Source organism: Nanorana parkeri, unplaced genomic scaffold (genome assembly GCF_000935625.1).
Source record: "Nanorana parkeri isolate BGI_ZX_2015 unplaced genomic scaffold, ASM93562v1 scaffold199, whole genome shotgun sequence".
NCBI lineage: Eukaryota > Metazoa > Chordata > Amphibia > Anura > Dicroglossidae > Nanorana > Nanorana parkeri.
This window is the reverse complement of record NW_017306467.1, coordinates 465,072-485,921: the sequence shown is the minus strand read 5'-3', so window position 1 is coordinate 485,921 and position 20,850 is coordinate 465,072. Positions and strand designations below refer to the sequence as shown.

The 20,850-nt window shown below is 42.2% G+C and overlaps 1 protein-coding gene across 1 annotated transcript in view; it reads left to right on the top strand.

The window, feature by feature from the left end:
- The first annotated feature begins 4,155 nt into the window (after nt 1-4,155).
- The window catches only part of MORC2 (MORC family CW-type zinc finger 2), a 78,067-nt gene continuing 61,372 nt past the window's right edge, over nt 4,156-20,850 (top strand). Inside the window, exons 1-3 of the mRNA XM_018555490.1 lie at nt 4,156-4,282; nt 12,062-12,115; nt 16,683-16,717. Coding sequence (XP_018410992.1) covers nt 4,215-4,282; nt 12,062-12,115; nt 16,683-16,717 — 157 coding nt within the window. The 5' untranslated portion in view covers nt 4,156-4,214. The remainder of the gene's footprint in view (nt 4,283-12,061; nt 12,116-16,682; nt 16,718-20,850) is intronic.

Below are 20,850 nucleotides of genomic sequence, written 5' to 3'. Positions count from 1 at the left end.
GCATAGCTTAACAGTGGTCAAAGCAACTGTGAAGACTTTGCAGTTGCAGGTATCACAGGTCGACTGGCAATAAAAAAAAAAAGCAATTGCTAAAATGGCAGAAAGGCTAGTGGACGAAAGAGTGAACGGTATTACGTAGATTAAATAAACATTGAACTGTTTGCTCCATGCAGGATTTTAGGTCACCAGGTGGGTGGGTTCCTCAGTATGCAACACCATCATAATCAAAGCCCAAGTGAGTATTCTAGGATCATATTTCCTCTTAATGTCCATAAATATTTTTATCATACCTGTACTGGGCTGTCATAATCCTGCCAGGACAGAGCAAATTCAGAATAGCCATGACATTAACACAAGGTGTCAAAGAAGACCAAATCTGATTAGAATCTTTTCAAAATGGGGTCAATAGCCAGAGCTTGGGATAACAGTATATGCAGCTGCATTAAACAGTCTAAGGTGTAATTTTCCCACCTGGGTCCTGAGACAAGTGTATTTCAATCCTAGACCTACCTGAAAAGAGAAAAAAAAAAACACAATCCGTAACTCCCATGCTGTGTCGTTCACAATTATAAATGTTACTGCAAAAGCATTGTTGTATGGGATAAAAATTCTAGCCATGGCAGACAAATTGTTGATTATAGAAGTTATTTATTTGGGTCTCTTGCATTGGTATTGGCTCAGCTGAGCAAACTGTCAGGGAAAAATTGGAAGCTATGACCTGTTCGCTCTGCCTCAGCCCCAAGGTCAGGAAAAGAAAAAAAAAAGAAAAAAAATCAGAATTTGAGATCCCTTTTTATTTTTAACAACTGCTTATGCATGTCCAACTTTATAACGTTATGTATGCGTTGCTGACCCTTACAAATATTACATAAACATTTTTTTTTAGATTTCTCTAAAGAATGCGTTAATCTTAGGAGCCTTTGCACCAGTCTACTGGACAGCAGTTTTTACTGACTTGCTGCCAGAAGCAAGCTTTTTTTTTTTTTTACAAGACTGCAATTTGTGTAAGTGGTGGCAGTTTGCGTGTACATGTTTTCGGCATCTGGGATACTCATGATTTTCCAACATGCTAGTCAATTTCTGAGGTTACACAACACAAATTATACCTTGCACATTAGGACTCTTGTTCCTCTAACCTCTATTGATCCTGTACATGACAGAAACCAACTATCAAACATGGGTCAGGAAATGTGATCTTCTGTGGCTCTTTTGCTGGATCCAGAGTAGGCAACTTGTCTAGAGGGACTGGCATACTGAACCCAGAAGTCCAACCACACCTTATGGTCTATACCTAGTTTGTGAGGAATTTGTCCAAGAAAATAGCCTGGAAGTACATTTAGGCCATCTCAGAAGAAAATTAGCAAGGGGGGAAGCTTTAAGTCATGAAAAAGCAAGCACAGTCCCCAGACAAACCACATTAAGCTGGTTTGGGATAAACTGCTCAGAAGAGTTGCAGCATACAAACCTACAAGTGCAAATGCAGTTGTGGTAAAATATTGGGAAGACCTTCCCAAACACCATGTGATTTCCATTGGAGAAAGAATGCCATGAGTATGTTTAGCATTACATCTGTTTAAAAGGTGGTTTCTTTTAAAGTCGTGATTTCAGATAAAATGTTGTTAAAGACCGTTCCATGATTTAATTTGTAGTATCACCGATCATTTATTTGTTCCACACATTGACATTCGGGATTAACTGCAGTGGGGGAAATGCATAACCTAGACTGAAGCTCCAGGGGTGCACCAAAGCGTCCACCCCTAGGGCTCCGTCGTCCCTGGTGAGCGAAAAAAATTGTTCCACCTGCCTGTTGTCGGCTGTTGCGAAGAGGTCTACCTCGGGACAGCCCCACAAGCTGGTGATCCATGCAAATAAACTTGTGAAGCTGGGTGGGGCCAACAAGGCCCCTTACAGCTCAATTTTCAAATTTAAAGCAATATACAGCTTAGACATACACCCTGAAGATATCTATAGCCTCAATCTATTTCCACATGTAAAAAGTGGAAAACTACATGGCACTTTACAGGATACATATGTCCTTTCAGTGTCTGCCCACACCAACACAGAGCTAAAAGGAGGTGGAAGCCAATAGGATAGTAGCAAGAAACCCACACATGCAGTGACAACGTGTCCCTTGTAAGAGTTCAACTCATTCCAACATGTTTTATTAAAACACAGTAAATGCCTTAACTTCCCCATATATTTATGTAGCTGTGATGCCAGATACCGCAGGCTAACACTTGAGGCATACCAAAAATATACGAAGCCGTGAAATAGCAAATATTTAAACACTACTAACATATGACGCAGCTCTTATTTTGGAATACTTTCATCCACAACATTTACAATAGCATAGTAACCAATGAATAACTTAGATGAATTTCTAAATATGAGAAGACCCATAATAAATGTTGGTTTATAATCTAAAACAAGACAAAAACAGTTACCTGACACTACACACGCCACCGAAGAAGCCTATACAAACAACACAACTGCCCAACAAAGAAGAAAAAAAAAAAACCACCAAAAATAGATGGGTATCCAAAACACCATTGCTTACAAACATAGGCTCACTTATCTTACATATATGTGAAACGTTGCTTTGAGTGCATATAAAAACACCATTCTGGATAAGGATAATCATGCACAACCCCAATAAATAAAAAAAAAAGGCATCAGCTATTTACTAGAGTACAGTACTCATTGTTACTACAATACAAATTCGAGTGTTCAGACTCCCAACTACCGAGCAGTACAGCATGGAGTAAAGGGGAAGACTTCACCTCACAACTGTCATCCCGCCATAACTGCCTACAGGCATGAATATAAAGCGCGTCACATACTCGCGGCCGCAGCTAGACCAGCCTGAGGTAACTAAAAAAAAAAACGGCGCCAAACCCCACAGCAGCCATGTTTCTCCCATAGTTTAGGTATTCAAAATAGAGGCTGTGCGAGGAATGGCGTATTAAAAAATAAAAACGAACAAGTTTCGGATCCTAGTCGCTATTGCTGCCTACACTAAAGTTTACAATCTTTCCTGCACAGCCACGGGTCTTAAACACGCCGCCCGCTCTCTCCACCAACACAAATAAGCTAAAGTATGAAGAGAGAAAGGCGAACGACACTCGGCTCCAAGTAGGACGAGTTTGCTCAGTCACGGTTCTCCATTTTGAGCTTGACGACCTTCACCACAGACAGCACCGTCTCTTGTTCGGCTTCTCCCCGCCCTGCAGCTAGCCCCTCCATACCACCCTCCCCCTCTTCCACACGATACACCGCCGGTACACGTGACGTCACGTATGTTGTCTGCGTGAGCTTGAAGGGGGGAGGAAGGGGTCGCCGAGCCGCGTTGCCATTAGTGGCTCAGACCGAGAATTAGAGTTTCTTGTGGATATGGAGAAGGCCGGGCACATGCGAAGGATTTCATCTTCAGTCTAGCCATTCCTGTCTGTCAAACATTTCCGCGTCACTCCTTAATAGAGGCGTGTTCAGGAGCCGGCGGGCGGTGACCGGAGAGCTTGGCGCACTGCGGAAGGGGTGGAGAACTCCACCGGAAACTAGTCCAGAGAGCCAGGGACTGCGAGAGAAAGATTTGGAGATGCAGGAGATTTAGGTGGACGGCATTCCTATGGACTAGGGAGCTCGCACCTGTTAGGAGAAGTGGGAACCGAATAGATAGTGCTTGTACGAAATAACGTTGTCTCCTCAGAGGGGGCTCCACTGCGTGCTTTCCGTTTACCTCAAACCGTAGGAGTGGCTTGTTGAGTGAGGTGTTTGAGGCATGGCCAACCAACCTACCGACATGGAGCTTGGAGTCAACTGAGTGGAGTTTTTCCATTCACGAGACTGGAAGATTCCCATTATAATGCAAGTGTAGAGGGTAGGTGGAGCAGATTCCTCATTACATACTTGAGGATGCATAGGTTTTTCGTGTTTGGTATTATATTTGAAACTACCATGTAATAGCAAACACATTTATTGATCTTTGTTGTGTTTTTGTACTTGCAGATGCTGGTGGCCCTTGTTGGAACTTCAAATTGATCATTGTAAAGACCCAAAGACCGGTGGTTTCATTCTGGTGGGCACTAAGCTTCTGAACGTGAGGCATGTTGCACGAGCAACATAGGTGCTACCAAGATAAACATTGAACGATACAGTTTTTTCTACTATAGGTTCCGTTTTATGTTTAGCCTCTTTAGGCATTAAACAGTGAAACCATGGCGTTCACAAATTATAGCAGTTTGAACCGGGCACAGTTGACCTTCGAATATCTGCACACTAATTCGTGAGTATTCTGCTTGTCGACATATTTTTTTGTGGTTTGATCTTGTGTATGTGTCTTCAGACTATTTGAGCATTGTGTAAAGAGTGTTTTCTTAACACCGCAAACAAATCAATTGATATTGGAGTCAAATATAAAGAAATATTCTGAAGGGTATCCAAGAAACCTTGGAAATATTGGTATTGTTCCAGTAGATCACTTTTTTTTTTTAATGGTTCTCCTGTTTATGAAGATTTTAGTCAACTCGATGGCTTTTTATTAGTCTATTTCTGAAAATTAAGGCAAACAATCATCTTAAGTTTTCTGATTATTATTTTTTACTTGTAATTCTATATTACCCACTCAAGATGAATGGTGATTACCGATGGGTTCATACAACAAAAGGAAACATTTTATTCTGTTTATTTTTTCATATTGCACTTCGGAGGATGTGGTTCCATCAGTGTATACTCAAATTACTGGATAGTGCAATCTAATAGTGGTCCTAGACTTGAGATGGACATCATCAGACACAGGAGTTATACTCTAAATTTTCTACATGTTTATAGTCTATGAACCGTTGTAACAGTTGACATTGACCTACGCATCTCGTTATCAATTACATTGATTGGACTTGTTTGAAAATTTATGGTGGTTGGGATATTTAAGATGAACTAGATGTCTTTCAGAAATTATGCAAAGCAGAACATTGTGCATGCTAAGGGGGTGATGTTTGGGTCACTTTTATGAAGAAGTCTGAATCTTTGCACAGCTAATACTTGGATAATCCATTTTTACAATTTTTTTTTATTTCTGTGGCTGTGACACTCCCTCTTTGCTGTCTATAGCTTCCCTATCAGACATGGCCTGATTAAATTCGCTTGTTATCTGTTGAAAAAACACACAGACCTCTGTAATAGTTCTACCTTTTTTTTGTTAAATTATGTTTGCACTGCTTTATACACTGTTGTAGTTCTTGCTAGCTTCTTTATATAGTTTTGTGGGCGGCAGTATAGGCGCATGTGTCAACAGATTTTTTTTTTTTTAGTTTCAGAGTAGCTTATTTCCCCCTCCATGTTAATGGGAATGCAAATGCTTGTTCATGCAGCTTAGGAGGTCACATGCATGTTGGAAGGAACAGAAAAGTCTTAAACTGATGTAAAATGTTCGATGAGGCAAGCTGCATTTGCTCATCGTTAATCCCTTTAAAAAAAAAAAAATTGCCTTGATTGAAGTAATGCTCAACGGAATGTAGTTTTATGTATTTTATAAAGTATAGTTGTAAGACACAGCTCTTATCCATTAAACATGTGGGTTTATGTCGGCACAACAGGAGAATGCTAAGCGTATCAAAAAAGGCAACCTCAACCTATTCAATTCCAACGCAACATTACCATTGAGTTGCCCTTCAGTTTGGCCTGTCCGCTGCACCTTGGGTATTCCCCAAGGTGTTAGCACCTGTCCTAGCTCTGCACACCTCCAAGGGCATCCCCATCATGAGGTATCTGGATGACTTCCTGCTGAAGGAACAATCAGTCCAAACTCTGCGGGACAATATCTAATGGACAATGCAGACCCTGCAGAGTTTTGGTTGCATTTTAAATGTTGACAAAAATGTAAAGGACACATTTGCCAGATGCATAGGATCCCTTAAAATTAAGAAGATCATAAGCCCTGGATGGAAAGGTTGGCATTGAGTGAAAGGACACTTCTCAGTACATAGGACAAAAAGGGAGAAGTGGTGGGAAAACCTCCTTTTAACACACCTTATGAGCCCAATGATAAAACAAGGAAAGAAGGATGTGTACATCGTGTAAACCATATCTTTTTTAAATTTAAAACCACATCAAAAAATATTTAACTCTCATCTGTGTGTGCTATGGCCTGCAAGAAATGTAGGCTTGTGAAGCTAGAGATATACCGCCAGTTGTTTTCAACTTGTGTATGTGGCCCCGCCACTCAGGAACGTGATGGCGTCACACTTGCTTTGTCCCATCCAATGTGTTTAGGCCGTCCAGATGTTCTCGGAAGTGATGAAAATGCTCCCATGTGCGGGACCTATGACCCAGGAACTACCAAACCATTCTCGTTTGCATGAAGGTTCTGGTGTTAATGGTGGCTTCCTTTTGAAGCAGTAACGTATGCCCAGTTTCACTCCAAGCCATTACACTTCAACATGGATCAAACAGACCCAGGCTTTGGGTCTTGCCTTACACCTGGCCAGAAAAAAACATGCTTGCTAGTATGGCAGATCTCTGATCTGAGCTCTGGAATCAGGAAAATCCTTATTCCAGATTGACTAGAAGGTATTATAAAGGTGCAAACTAGGGAGGAGTCCTAAATACCTACTGGTACAGGGGACTTGGTAAACCGAGGAACCTTGGCTTCCAATATATATTCTGAAACTCACAGCAGTTCAGCTGTCCCCACTATGCTGGACCTCCCATGGTCCTTCTGCATGTTCACCTATGACGTGGGCAGAAGTACACATTCCTGCCCCGACCACCGTGCATGTTTCAGGCATGAAAAACATAACAGGCTGGCTTCCTCAGTCATCAACGTCTGGATCCCAGAAAATGGTCTCTTTACACATAGGTGTTTCAGGTTCAACAACAAACTGGAAAGATGTGTCCCAAGGACCAGGGATCCTCATGCCTTTGCACTGCTCTGGTGAGTGTGGTATCAGTTTAACCTGATCAATGCCTTTCCCTCCTCTGAGAATCCGTTCTTGTCTTCTTCGCTGGATCGAGAGTGAGGGTATTCGTGTGATCCTTATCGCACCGCACTGTCCTAGGATGACATGGTAATCGGACATAATCAGGATCCTGGCAGATTCTTTGTGGGCCCTTTAGGTTCAGCCAGATTTTTTTTTTTTGTCCCAGGGACTTGTCCATCTTCCTGCTTCTCAGTCACTGGCATTAATGACTTGACTTATCTCTAATGACTTGACTTATCTCTAGCTCCTAAAGGCTAGGAAATCGACATGCAGAGTCTACTACTGCACCTGGAGGGCCTATTTTACATGGTTTGAGGCAAGTAGTTTCTATCCCAGAAAGTGCTTCCATGTGATGAATCCTGCCTTTCCTCCAGTGTAGTCTGGATCAGCATTTGGACTTGAGTACCATCAAGGGTCAGATCTCAGCCTATGCTTTCTGAAGACCACTTGCCTCTCGTTTCTTAGTGAAAGTCTTTGTGCAGGGTATTGCTCACATTGCCCCCCTTTTTACTACCCAGTATTGCCATGTGATCTCAACCTTGCTCTGTCGGTCCTTCAGATGCTGACCTTTGAATCTTTCAGACATTCCCCTATCTCCCTCACTCACAAGGTTACCTTCCTCATTGCTGTAACCTCTGCAAAGCAATCCTCAGTTAGTGGCCTAATCCTGTAAAGATTGCTTCCTTTTGTTACATAGGGATCAAGTGTTTGTGTTTTTTTTTAATCCTAAAGCCCTCATTCTTCTTACTGTGGTCTCCCCCTTCTATTTAAACCAGGGTATTGTAATTTCTTCTCTGTCCTACTGTAAAACATTCCATAGAAATTTCTCTACACAGTCTGGAGTTGGTACTCTCTGTGCAAGTCTACCTTTTTTGCTACAGCATCTTTTAGGCGATCAGGTTCTTTCTTTGACTTTCCTGTAGGTCCCCGTAGGGGGGCACCTAGACCCACATCCATTAGATTAGATCATTTGACCATCTGTTTCCAGGGTTTGCAAGGCTGCCACCTCCTCTCCTGTTCATGTTTGTTTCACAACGGCCTAAATAAAGGTCTGCTACAACAGCGCTGTTTGAAATACAATAGTGGCATGCCTTGGATTTGGATTTGAACTAGGAACTCGCAAATGACTGGTAGTCCTTAACTGTGTGTCTCAGTATGCTTTTCCTCCAGGGTAATTGGCCCTTGTGTTACTTGTGTCAGGGAGGTGATGAGGTGCCTACAGGCCGCTGTCGTGGCCACCATTCTTTTTGTGGCCATTTGTCCTTTGCCCTACTTTTGCTCTTTAGTTTTTTTCATGGTTGCAGATTGCCCTTAGTGGCATTTTGCATTGACTGTGTCACACTTACTTGCAAGCCTGCGTCACAGCAAGTGGACAGAGCTTGTTCCAGACTTTTGTTTCTGTTAGTAAAGTTTGTGTGTAGCTTACAGATGCTGTACTTTGGCTGGCCACCACCTCTCAATCACTCTTCTATGGACACAACATGATCAAGGGGCCACTGCAGTGAGTACGATCATAGTACGACCCCTTTGGTTGGTGAAATTTGGTTGCACCTGCGCTAAGTACCTCACCTTGGCTTGATATCAGGTTTGCACCTAAGTGCTTCCCAATGTGGTACCTTTTAGGCTTCTACATATCTCGGTCACTTAGTATCCTCGGCAATTGCCAGATACCACAGAGAGGACCAGAGGTTCTACAACAATCTATTAATCCAGATATCTTTATTAGCATGTTCCACATGTCACTTAGTTTGGTGATGTAGTTGGGGGTTCATTTGCACCTCCTGTGGTTGAGCTGCCTCTGTTTGCTCCCTTTTATGAACTTCTGACAGCATAATCAGGTGCCTCCTCATTCTCTCTGACACTTATATCTTAAAGGGTAAGGAAACTTTAACATTTTCTTATCCTTTTGCCCTGCCCCTTAGCAGAACTAGGCTAACCTTTCCCCGCAAAGCTCCACCAGAGTCAAAGTTCCTGATATCCTAGTACAGATGACCTGTCTTTCTGACAAGAGCTCTGTCCATTCCTTGAGTAGGAAGGTAGATACCGCTACCTATCTCATAAGAAAGTGTTAGTGGATAAATGTTGCAGCCCATTTTGGCCTCTGTTCTGATGTTACATGGAAGTGAAATAATTACTACGACAGGATTCAGTCAGGCAACAGTTTCCTCTTCATATGCTGGACCTTATGTATCAAATGACATGTGGTTACTGGACTCTTGATTACTGGTGTCACTGATTTCTGTCTCCTGTGGATTCGCAAAATTATCTGGTTGAAAATGTTTGTGAGCTGATCAGGTATCTAAAGCTGGTGGGGCTGAATGAGAAAAATCCCTTGATTTTCACCCCATCCAGGCTAAAGAGCCAGTGTTTGCTGGCAGGGCCTCCCACGAATTGAGTTTCAACCGATTCAGCAGAAAATGGTAAAAATTTGATCTCTATGTGACCAGCATACAATATCTCTGTCAGATCTGCTGTTAAGCATATTGCTGGACAAGATCATACAAAAATCTCAGTGGAGGTAAGGGCACCTTCCTTTTGTTCCCTTTAAAAACTCCTTTTAAAAGTAAACTTTATAACTACTACCACAGAGGGTCAAGCATTCATATCAGGCTAAATTAGCCAAATCCAGAGAGAAGCCTTTCTTTCTGCAGTAACGCTTGTTCCTGCTTCGCAAGAGTTGGGGGAATGCCTTCGGTTGTGTGCAAAAGTTTGGACCGATCACATGGCAGATGCTTGGGTGTCCGAGGTTCTACTCTCGTTACAAGATTGAGTTTGAGACTCCTCACGCAGATTGTTTTTTTTTTCTTGAACCTTTGCCTAACCACGAAGAAACTGATGGATTTGCGGTTGGTCACTGAGGAACTTTTATCTCAGGGTGTGATTATACCAGTACCTCCTGTAGAGTGATTCAGAGGATTTAATCAAACCGCTTTAAGGTTCTGAAGAAGTAGGAAGTGTTGCTTATTCTGAACTAAAGATTTCTTAATTCATATAGAAGGGTGTGGATGCTCTGTGATATCCCTTTTTTAATATGGGATTTTTTTGGCAAGTACGCATGCCTTCACCTGACAATTTTCTTCATCAATGTTTCCTCAATGTCGCAGGGTGGGGGGGACGACAACTCCTATTTGGGCTGCCTTCCACCCCATGGCTATATAGGAAGGTTTTGACTCCTCTGATGGTGGAATAACTCGATGTAATCTGAAGTGTTTTTATGTTGTGCCACGAAAATCCATGGGGTACATCTCCATAAATTGGTGGTTGTATTAGCTCAGTTACCAAAGCATGGATCCCAGGGGATGGTACCTTTTTACCAGAATGTGTTCATGCTGATCTGTCTCCACTAGGGGATGCCAGATATAGACACACTGGTGTCTTGCTTCAGGCAGAAACTGGACAGATTTGGAGTGAGATCTCTCTAAATCTAACTTTGGCTGCATCAAAGGATCAAGCTGGAGGGCATTCCTGTAGTCAGATGTGGACATATTTGTTGGTACCTTTTCACAGCTCATAGAAAACAATGCATCATTCCTCTTGAAAACTGATGAATTTAAAAGTAATTGTCTCATGTATATAAGCATGCCTTTTTGGTATGTCCGAGTAAAGCAAAGACAATGGATACATTGATGCTTTATTTATAAAGATATTGTAAAATGGCAAAACAGATTTGTTGGTCCCCTTAGAAAAGATTATAAATAATTGAATCACAGTATTATGTCAAACTAACTTTTTTTTCGGTGTCACATGTCTTCAATCTTGTAATCAGTCGGGCTATTTAAATTGAGAAAAGTAAGCAATCTGCTATTTGTTATCTTGTGCACCATGCTGAACAAGGACCAGAGAAAGTAAATGAGATAGTTGTTGAGATCAGAAAAAAGGAGATCTCCACTGTTAAGAGAAAATCATAAAAAGCCAGACAGGCTTTGCTTAAATGTATACTGACAACCCACAATGCTTCTGGGAGAAGGTAATTTGGACATATGAGACAAAACGCAAGCTTTTTGGCAAGTCTCATCAGCTCTTTGTTTACAGACAAAAAATTAAGCACATTGGAATCTTAAGACTATGAAAGAATTCTGGAGCAAAACATACTACCGAGTATCCAAAAGCTCTGTTTCAGTCATGGGTCTTTTAATCCTCCAACAGGATAGTGACCCAAAACATGCAGCTTAGCACCTAAGAATGGCTAGGATAATAGATGTGGCCTTCTACTTCTATGTGCCCTGATCTGAATCCTATAGAACATTTGTGGAAAGAGCTGGAGACGGCACCCTTCAAACCTGAGACGGCTAGAGCAGTTTGCTCAAGAACAGTGGGCCAGTCTACTTGTAGGCAGGCGCATAAATCTTATTGAGACCTACAAAAATTACTTGCTTGCATTAAATGTATCTTAGATCTATACTTATGGGCACAAGAAACTGTCTTTATCAATTACTGATCATTTTACTAGATCAGTTAGTACTTTTTGGGTTTTCCATCTCTCTCCTTCCAAATCTGTGAGACTGAAAACCTAAGAAGTACTGACTCCTGTAGTGACCTTGGCTATCGACCCATACCTTATTTGGTTTGCTTTTGTTGCAAGGTTTTGCACTGACAGTATGAAGGCTTACTATGATTTTTGTTTAGGTTTTTGTTGATATGGACTCACCCATTAGTAGGTATTGGTTGTTGATGTCCCGCGCATCTAATGGTTAAGAGCTGTGTCACTCAATACTCATACAGAAAATAGAAATTTTGTTTTGTAATTACTATTAAAACTATTTTTCTTCATTGAGGGACACCGCTCAATGAAAAAAAATTAGGCCTCATTCACATGAACATGCATAGCTGTACAGCGTGCATATCCAGAAACGGATGCATGCTATTGAACGCAGCACATATCCCTCCTGGGGGCAGGCTTCTGCACAGATTTGCACGCTTTATTGCCATGTGAATGAGACCGTATTTGTTCAGTATTAGGCAGATGCAGTTTTTGTTATGGAAAGGGGGAAGCACTTGACTATAAAGGCATCATGAAGTTGATTTTTTTAAATAAATTTCTTTTTTTTTTCTTAATGCACTGACTGTTACCCTTTTCTCTTAAATAGCACAACTCATGAGTTCCTTTTTGGGGCTTTGGCCGAATTAGTTGATAATGCAAGGTATGTAATGTTTGCATATTCTTTAGAAATTAATTTACATATTGTTTCTACTTGCCTTTTTCTATAGAGGTATGATATTTAATATGGAATTATTGCCCTGAATAACTATGAAAAATACAAATGTCTGCATGTTTTAAAACATTTACTTGTACAGTAATACCTCGGTTCATGAACGCTTCTATTCGCGAACAGAAAGTTTGGCAAAATTTTGCTTCCGTTCGTGAACTCCACATCGGGTGACGAACACGACCGTGGCCCGCTCTGACACGTGGTCGTGGCTTCCTCTAGTCGAGATCGCGGTCTGATCGCAGTTTGATTCAGTTCACGACCAATTCGGTACGCGACCAGAATTGTAGAACAAATTAAGTTCGTGAACCGAGGTACCACTGTACTTGATTCAATAATGTTTTCACACACCAATTAAATGGGATGTCGTGTGCATAGTTTTTGTTTTTTCTTGCTTAAAACCCCACAACAATGGGTCGTCTCATACGCCGGGTACATACGGAAGGATACGGTATACTGTATGTAGCTTCGGCTACATACAGTATACCGTGCTGAGCCAATCACGGCAGGCTTTGTATTAATGAATACAAAGCCTGTATTCCTTAATACAAAGCCTGCCGTGATTGGCCCGGCGCTGAGCCAATCACGGCAGGCTTTGTATTAATGAATATGAATATGAATTAATGAATGAACTCGTCTTATGCGACGAGTATAGCCCAAAACCTATATCTTAACACAAAAAGTAGGGGGTCGTCTTATACGCCGAGTCATCTTATACGCCGGCAAATACAATTTAATACCAAATTTATTTGGTAAAATATAAAAGATAAGGTTGATGCATTGAGTAAATATTAAATATGTCAATGTTTAAAATTGTGCACACCAATGAAATTGTGAAAAACTATGGTACCCAAAATTGTTCACAGGCAAATGTTACCATGATGATGCAAGATTTTATAGGCCCCAATCACCCAGTTATCTGCAGATTATGATCGCAGAGGCTACAAACACCCTCTCCAGCACATGCTTTATCTTCTTTTTGCCCATGGCCTTGGTGTCTACTGAGCCATTGGCTGCAGAGATTGTCTGTCTGCTTTTTGAGTTGCTTCAGTTCTTGACTGATGAGCTTACCCCAGAGGAGTGGCAGTCTACTGCTGTTCAGTGATGATCATCTGTCCCTAACCTCAGGTAATCTGCAGTGTCTGATTACATCCAAACAGTTTCAGCCACCATAAGCCTGTCATTGTTTTGTATAGGCTGAGCAATAGCAGCTATTTGCGAACACTTGTGATTCTGGCTACAGGAATCCGCAGATTCCTGCCAGCAGAATTTGGAATAGGCCCTAATCACAGATGTCAGTGGGGCCTAAAAACTTCTAAGGCTGCCAAGACTTCTTCTTTGCTCCCCCTTTTCCAATTGTTTCCATATGGCATGGGCTTGGTCAAATTAGTCTGGGAAAGTGGTATTACCCTTAAAACGAGAACTATGAGGTGAGTGCTTTTCACTCACCTCATAGTTTTATCCGACCTGTGACAATGAGACTGTCACAGGTCGGCTAAGTAGATCGGGAGGTGAGCGAACACATACCGGGTTCGCTCGCCTCTCGATCCTGTCACGGCTCCCTGCCGTGATAGGGGGAGGGGCTGGATTCTCCTCTCCCCGATCCGATCTGCCAGCGCTGACTGGCGGAACGGACGGGGGAGGGGGCGGGTACAGCTGGCTCTGCCTCTAGATAGGCAGAGCCAGCTGTCACTCACACAGCTGGGCAGATCCCGTCATCTAAGTCGGGATACGCTCCGGCGGCAGCGTCTCAGTATACCGCGAGCGGTAGCTCACGGTATACTGAGCTTAGGTTAACGGGAGGACGCTAGTTTGTGTCCTCCCGTTACCCTAAGGAGAACTATGGGGAAAAGCCCTGACCCCCATAGTTCTCCTGTAACTCCAAACTGATTGCCTGTACATGCATTGAAAGCTTTGCCTATTGACAGTTTGCGGTATCATATTTTTTTTCCCATTTCAAGGGCACACACAATTTTTAAACTGGGCATGCTGGGTATCCATTTACTCGGCACAACGTGATCTTTTATATTTTACAACAACATTGGGTATTATATTTAGTTTTTGGGTTTGATTAAAAACTTGCACTAATATCATGTGACATAAAAATTTGCAGCTGCTGTCATTTCTATAGGGTCTCTGTCTTCACGAAAAATAGAATTCTAGGAAGGGGTTTAAGTAATTTTCAGGCCTAAAATGTGGCTAATAACGTGTGCAAAAAATACGCAAAAATGGCTGTGTCAGCGAAAGGGTTAAGAGATCTTATTCCTGCTGTGGTTGGTTCCTCGATTATAGAATGTGTGGAGCAGATAGCTGTAGCTATTCATTTCAGCTATGAAAGCCCCCCATCTAATTTCTTGCATGTGTCTCATGTCGGTGCATATGCGTGGGGCACTTTGTGTAAAAAAAATGTTTGAGACGCATAACATTGGAGGAACCGTGTCCAGCTCTTGACAGCATCATTGAGGATGCCATTGTGGCTTGAGCAACCATCTTCCTCAGTAGAAGACGCCCAAGGAACACACTGCAGAGTGTTCTTCCTCTTGACTCCCTTTTCATTTCTCCACTCCAACAACCTCCACGTCCAGGCCTTTGCTGCCCATCCACTCTCAAGTCCCTCAAAGTCTGCCAAATCCTCGAACAAACCTTCCTCTGTATAAAGGTGCTCCCCCTTTCCAGAGTGTGGGGACATTTTGGAAAGTAGTATGATTTCCCTTTGGTAGAACCGTTCCAAGGATTTTACTCCAATTTGTTTACTGTTCCCAAGCCTAAAGGGGGCATTAACCTCATGATGTATCTCAAAACTGTGAATGTCTTCAATTTGTGTCCACAAATTCCAGCTAGAAATACTTAATGGACATACTTTGTGGACATAACCGATACTAACCTACCTCACAAAGATGTCCCCATCTTTCCAGTGCATCAGTAGTTCCTGCACTTTGCTGTGAAGCATCTGCACTACCAGTTCGCTACCCTGCCCTTCTACTTTTTAACCGCACTTCGGGTACTCACCAATGTATTGGCCCTGCTGCACTCTCGTGGCATCCCCTTTTGTTCAGGAAACAGTAGGCACATGTTCTGTTGAACAAAAAGCTGTTGACCTTCTAAACTTTACAGTGATTTGGATGGATCCTGAAACTTCAGAAATCGTTGCTGGACTCATCGTTCGGAGTAGCAGGGTCTCGTCCTGTGCACCGTTCACGCTAGAGTGTTCCATCCACAGGAGAAACTTCAGACACTCTGGTCTTCGGTTCGAATGCTCCAGTCCAGGATCCAGCTCTCTGTTTTTGTAGGAGTTCTAGGTCTCATGGTATCTTGATTAGAGGCTTTTTTTTTTGCCCGGCTCAACCCCATAACTCTGCAACACAACATTTTGTCATCGTGGGGCAAGTTGCCAATTCGTCCTCGGCTTGGTGGCTCTGGAATCCCACCCAGGACTTCCCTGACTCCATTCTTCCAATCTTTTGAACAATGTTGTCATTAGCGTTAGGGATGCACCAATACCATTTTTTTCCATACCGAGTACCGATACTTTTCCTCAAGTACTCACCAAAACCGATTACCGAAACCTTTGTGGTTCTTTTAGGGTTTTTTTTTTTTTGTCGTGATTTTTTTAAAACAATACAGACTAATGATTTTAGGACAGTGGTGAATTGCCAGCGCCCAGTGGCAGCTGCAACCCTGGTAGTTCTGCCACTGACTCCAAGATATAGAGGGACTACAAATCCCAGCAATACATTATATAGCAATGCAGAATACCCCCAACTATAGAGGACTACAAATTCCAGCAATACATTTATAAAGCAATGCAAAATAATATGAAGCTACATACTCTGTGTTCCGAGGTGGCGTCCCAATGTCTCCACGGTCTCTGGAGACATTGGACTGTGCAGGGTCTCGGGTGGGCTGTGTGGCATGTCCAGCAGGGCTGTTCGGGATCCACAGAAAGGAGGAGGAGTAGATGTGCGGCCGGAGCTATAAGCAGCGCCGCTAGGTCCCCAGAAGACTGCCATGAGGTCTCCAGCAAGCGCGGGACCTTATTGCAGCCGCTTGTGTTTAAAAAAATTTGTGTCGGTTTCGGCGCTTAGTATCAGGGCATTTTCACCAGTACTTGCCCAGTATGAAAATGCCCAGTATCGGCACTGATCCTGGTATCGGTGCATGCCTAATAAGCTCCTTTTTTAAACATTCTTAAATTCAACACACTTATGCTAGAAGTAGAATGCAGAGGGATGAATGCTTGGGTTCTTGCCACTTCTATGTCCTATCACAGGCCCAGGTCCTGGACCAGTCAATGTTGCAGAGAGGTCCATGCATGTGTTATTTGATACCTGGATAAGAACATTGGCTGACTGGAATTACTTTGGAATGTATGACTGCACACATATGTTTCTTTAGGCTTATTGCCTGTAGTTCTGTTACAAAAATACATTTATTTTTTTTCAGAAAATTGTAGTAATGCTGAGTCTCTTGCTCATCTATAAATTCAATTTTTTTTTTTCAGAGATGCTGATGCTACACGAATTGATATTTACACAGGTATTTTATGAGCATGTTTCTAATTCTTCTTTTTTTTTTTTGCTAACCATCTTCATTGTTTTCATTTTATATAGGTTTCTCCATATATATATATAGAAAATATTAGACAGGTGTTCTTTAGGCCACTAATCTAGAAATCATCTACAGTAAAACAGTGGGCCTGATTTTAGTAACATATTCTGTATGTTTGTATGATTGAGCAAATTTGCTTGTGTAGATAAGGAGAGACCTATGCTCATTCAGTTTATCCTCTGTACACTGGTTACAAGGACAGTTTGCTATATATTGATTGCTCCATTGTCCATATGTATTCCATACAATCTTTGCTGTGCCAAAAATGATTTCCTCTATCGTTTTTGGGTCCAATTAAACACTATTACCATTTTTAGATGTGCATACCATATTGGCATAAAACCGCATCAGGTGTGCTTGGCTATTTTTTAAGAAGACTGTAAAAACCATTACCTTTTTAAAGCCTCTGTAAATTGTATGCATGAGGTATTGTACTGAGCATGCACAAATATTTGTGCCCATTCCCAGAAGTTTTAGCACAAGTTAGCTTACAAGATTCCATATGCTGGTGCTTGTAATACAAATTCAAAGGTACATGTTCGATAGCATACAGGGCTTTATTCAGGTCTCGTGTGCCTTTTAGCTTAGTGTACATGCACTTCATTTCTTAGCAAATCAGTCATATTTTTATTTAGCATGTGCATTTTGTAATTCATAATATTTTAATGTTCAGTGCACATGGCAAACCAGGACCACATGTACACCTTTTAACATCAGTTTATGATCAGCTACACTACAAGTTCTTGGATCACATTCCCACATGTGACTGAATGTTTATGCTTATCCCTGCTCTTATATATTGTATTTGGTAAATTAGCCTGGCTGTTTTTTTTTTTTTTAGTGACGAGCATGTCCTTTTCCTACATATTATGTTTAAAATACATTTTATTTTTTTAGTTTTCTTGTTGGGTTTAAAGTATTTTTCCACTTTTGCTGTCAAATTTGGGAAAACCCCTGTTATGTGTGCATAGTCACAAAGCATACATACATTTTTTTAAACCTTTTTTAGATGTGTCCATGTAGCAGGCCTTTGCAAGCTTCTCTCTGAATTTCCAAGTGACAGGAAACTCATTTGTGCCATAAAAAGACTTATTATTATTATTATACAGGATTTATATAGTGCCAACAGTTTGGGCAGCGGTTTACAATATAAGGTAGACATTACAATCCCAATACAATTCAAGACAAGATGGTAAGGAGGGCCCTGCCCCTGAGGGCTTACAATCTAAAAGGGAGGGGCAAATGATACATGAGGAGGTAGGTGTGTGGGGACGAATTGAGAATGTGATGGTTGAGGTAGAACAGGCTTCCCTGAAGAGAGGAGTCAGAGTGGGAGATAGACAGGTTGGGGTAAAGAGTTCCATAGGATTGGCGAGACTCTAGAGAAGTCCTGGAGGCGAGCATGGGAGGTGTTGACGAGGGAGCTGGAAAGCAGGAGGTCTTTAGAAGAGCAGAGGGGACGGTTAGGGTGATGCTTTGAGACAAGGTTTGAGATATAGCCGGGGGTTGAGTCATGGATGGTTTTGTAAGTCGTTGTTAATATTTTGAATTTGATCCTTTGGGCAATTGGAAGCCAGTGCAGGGATTGGCAGTGGGGGGTTGCAGACACTGAGCGGTTGGTTAGGTGGATGAGCCTGGCAGCAGCATTCATAATAGATTGAGGGGGGGATAGCCTGTGTAGTGGTTGGCCAATGAGGAGGGAGTTTCAATAGTCAAGACGGGAGATGAGAACAAGTGAGTGGATGAGTAATTTAGCGGTTTTATTGGTGAGGAAGGGGCGTATTTTGGAGATGTTGCGAAGGTGGAGGCAATGGGATTTGTATAGTGATTGGATGTGGGGAAGAAAGGTGAGGTCCGAGTCAAGGATGACACCTAGCACCTTGGCATGGGAGGAGGGTTGGATAGTTGTGTTATCAATCTCAAGGGAAAAGTTGGGGGAAGATGCACGGGCAAGAGGAAATATCATGAGCTCAGTTTTTTAAAGGTTGAGTTTTAAGAACTGTTGCGACATCCAGACGGACATGTCAGTTAGTAGGTCAGTGACACACAAGGACACTGAGCGGGTGAGATGTGGAGTAGAAAGATTGATTTGAGTGTCATAGGCATAGAGATGGTATTGGAAGCCATGTGAGGTTATTAACTGACCAAGGGAGGTGTAGATAGAGAAATGGGTCCAAGGACAGAGCCTTGGGGGACCCCTACAGAAAGAGGAAGGGGAGGAGTTAGAGTTGTAGGTGACACTAAAGTAGTGCTTGGATAGGTAGGAGGAGACCCATGAGAAAGCAGAGTCTTGTAGGCCAAGCGAGTGGAGTTTTTGGGAGTAAGGAGATTGATCTGAGATTGTTGAGGTTGGTAGTGAGGATTTTGGGGGTATTGGGGTGACCAGCACATGCTTTTCAGGGGAAGGAAAGATGCCAGTAGAGAGTGAGAGATTGAAAATGTCAAAAAGGGAGTGTAGGATAGAGTAAGAGGGCGACAGAAGAAGTGGTGAGGGGGAATAGGGTCCAGGGGCAAGTGGTGAGGTGGGTGTCAGAGAAAAGCTTTGTAACCTCCTCTGTGGTGACCGGGTCAAACAAGGAAAGTAACAAGTGTGATGGTGGGTCTGGTACATGAATAGGGGAAGGTGACTGCACAGTGGCGATCTGATCCCGAATTGTATCTATTTTGTTTTTGAAATGAATGGCAATGTCCTGGGCTGTGGCGGTGGAGGACATATTAGAGAGTTAAAAGTAGAAAAGAGTTGACGAGGTTTGGATGAGAGTGTGTTAATGAGAGTGACAAAATAAGTCTGTTTGGCAGCACGGAGGAAGGAGTTATATTTTAGGAGGGCAGCTTTATACAGCATGAAGTCTTGCAGAAGCCTAGTTTTCCGCCACAGTTGTTCAAGAGCGCCGCTATGTCTTTTTAGATGTCTGGTTTCTATAGTTTGCCATGGTTGTAGTTGACTTGGTCAAAGTCTGCGTGTAGTGAGGGGAGCCAAGGTGTCTAGGGAGGATGGGAGCGAGCTGTTGTAGACAGAAGTAGTCTAGTTGAAAAACTGACAATCTGTTCAATAAAATGAACAATTGATTATCCTAAAAGGATTTTGGTGTGCTGGTGACATTCTTCTCTACCAAACATATGTGAGTTCAAACACTCGCAATTGCTTTGATAAATTCCCCCCAGTATGTGTTATCCCAATTTGGCTGCAAAAGTGAAAAACACTTAAAAATTTTCTAATGAGATTATTGCTATTGAGAAAACGTAAGATAGCATTTATTTGTGTATTCAAGCCTTATATTGAACTTTTAGGGATTGTTCACACCATAACAAATTTATGTGTTGCTTTGTGGTGTGTTTTATATGTGTTGATTTTGTTTAATGGCCCTATTGTAGTTGACCTAAGTAATAAAATGCAGATCAATGCGCCAAAATCTGACATTAGACCATACTGGTCAAAAGTACTTTTTATGGCATATTTAACAAACCAGAGGGGATAAAATAAGGGAAGTTCATTATTGGGGGTTTACATACACTTTACCCTTCATATCACACACCATGGCAAAAGTGGGAATAACAACAAAACACAAAGTGGTCACCCTGCATCAGAAAGGCTTTTGCACTCCACAGGATCCTGTATCTCCTCCAGGCTCTTCCTATTAAACTACCACCGACCTTTTTCAGCCGCCTCCGGAGGATGTTTTTAACTTTAGTTTGGGCGGGTCATCGGGAGGGGGGAGTGGGGCTGTACGACAGTATTACAGGGCTGCACAACTTAATCGGCTGGTGCTGCCACCACTTACACAAGCAATTGGTGTCAATAGAGCTGAACTTGTGTCCCATTCCATTTTTGGGTTTAACGTATCTCTCTTCCCCGTTGCCACTCTTCTTTCGGTCACACTGCACTATCGTCCCGACAATTCAAACAAACAAAACAACGCAACAGCGAGAGGTCCGCCCTGTATTTCACCCACGGATCCTCCATAGCAAACATATACCAAGGACATGGATATAAAGTTTTTTTGTCCAGATGCTATAGGGGTGCCATCAGTCCTACACACAAACAATTGACAGAAAAAGAC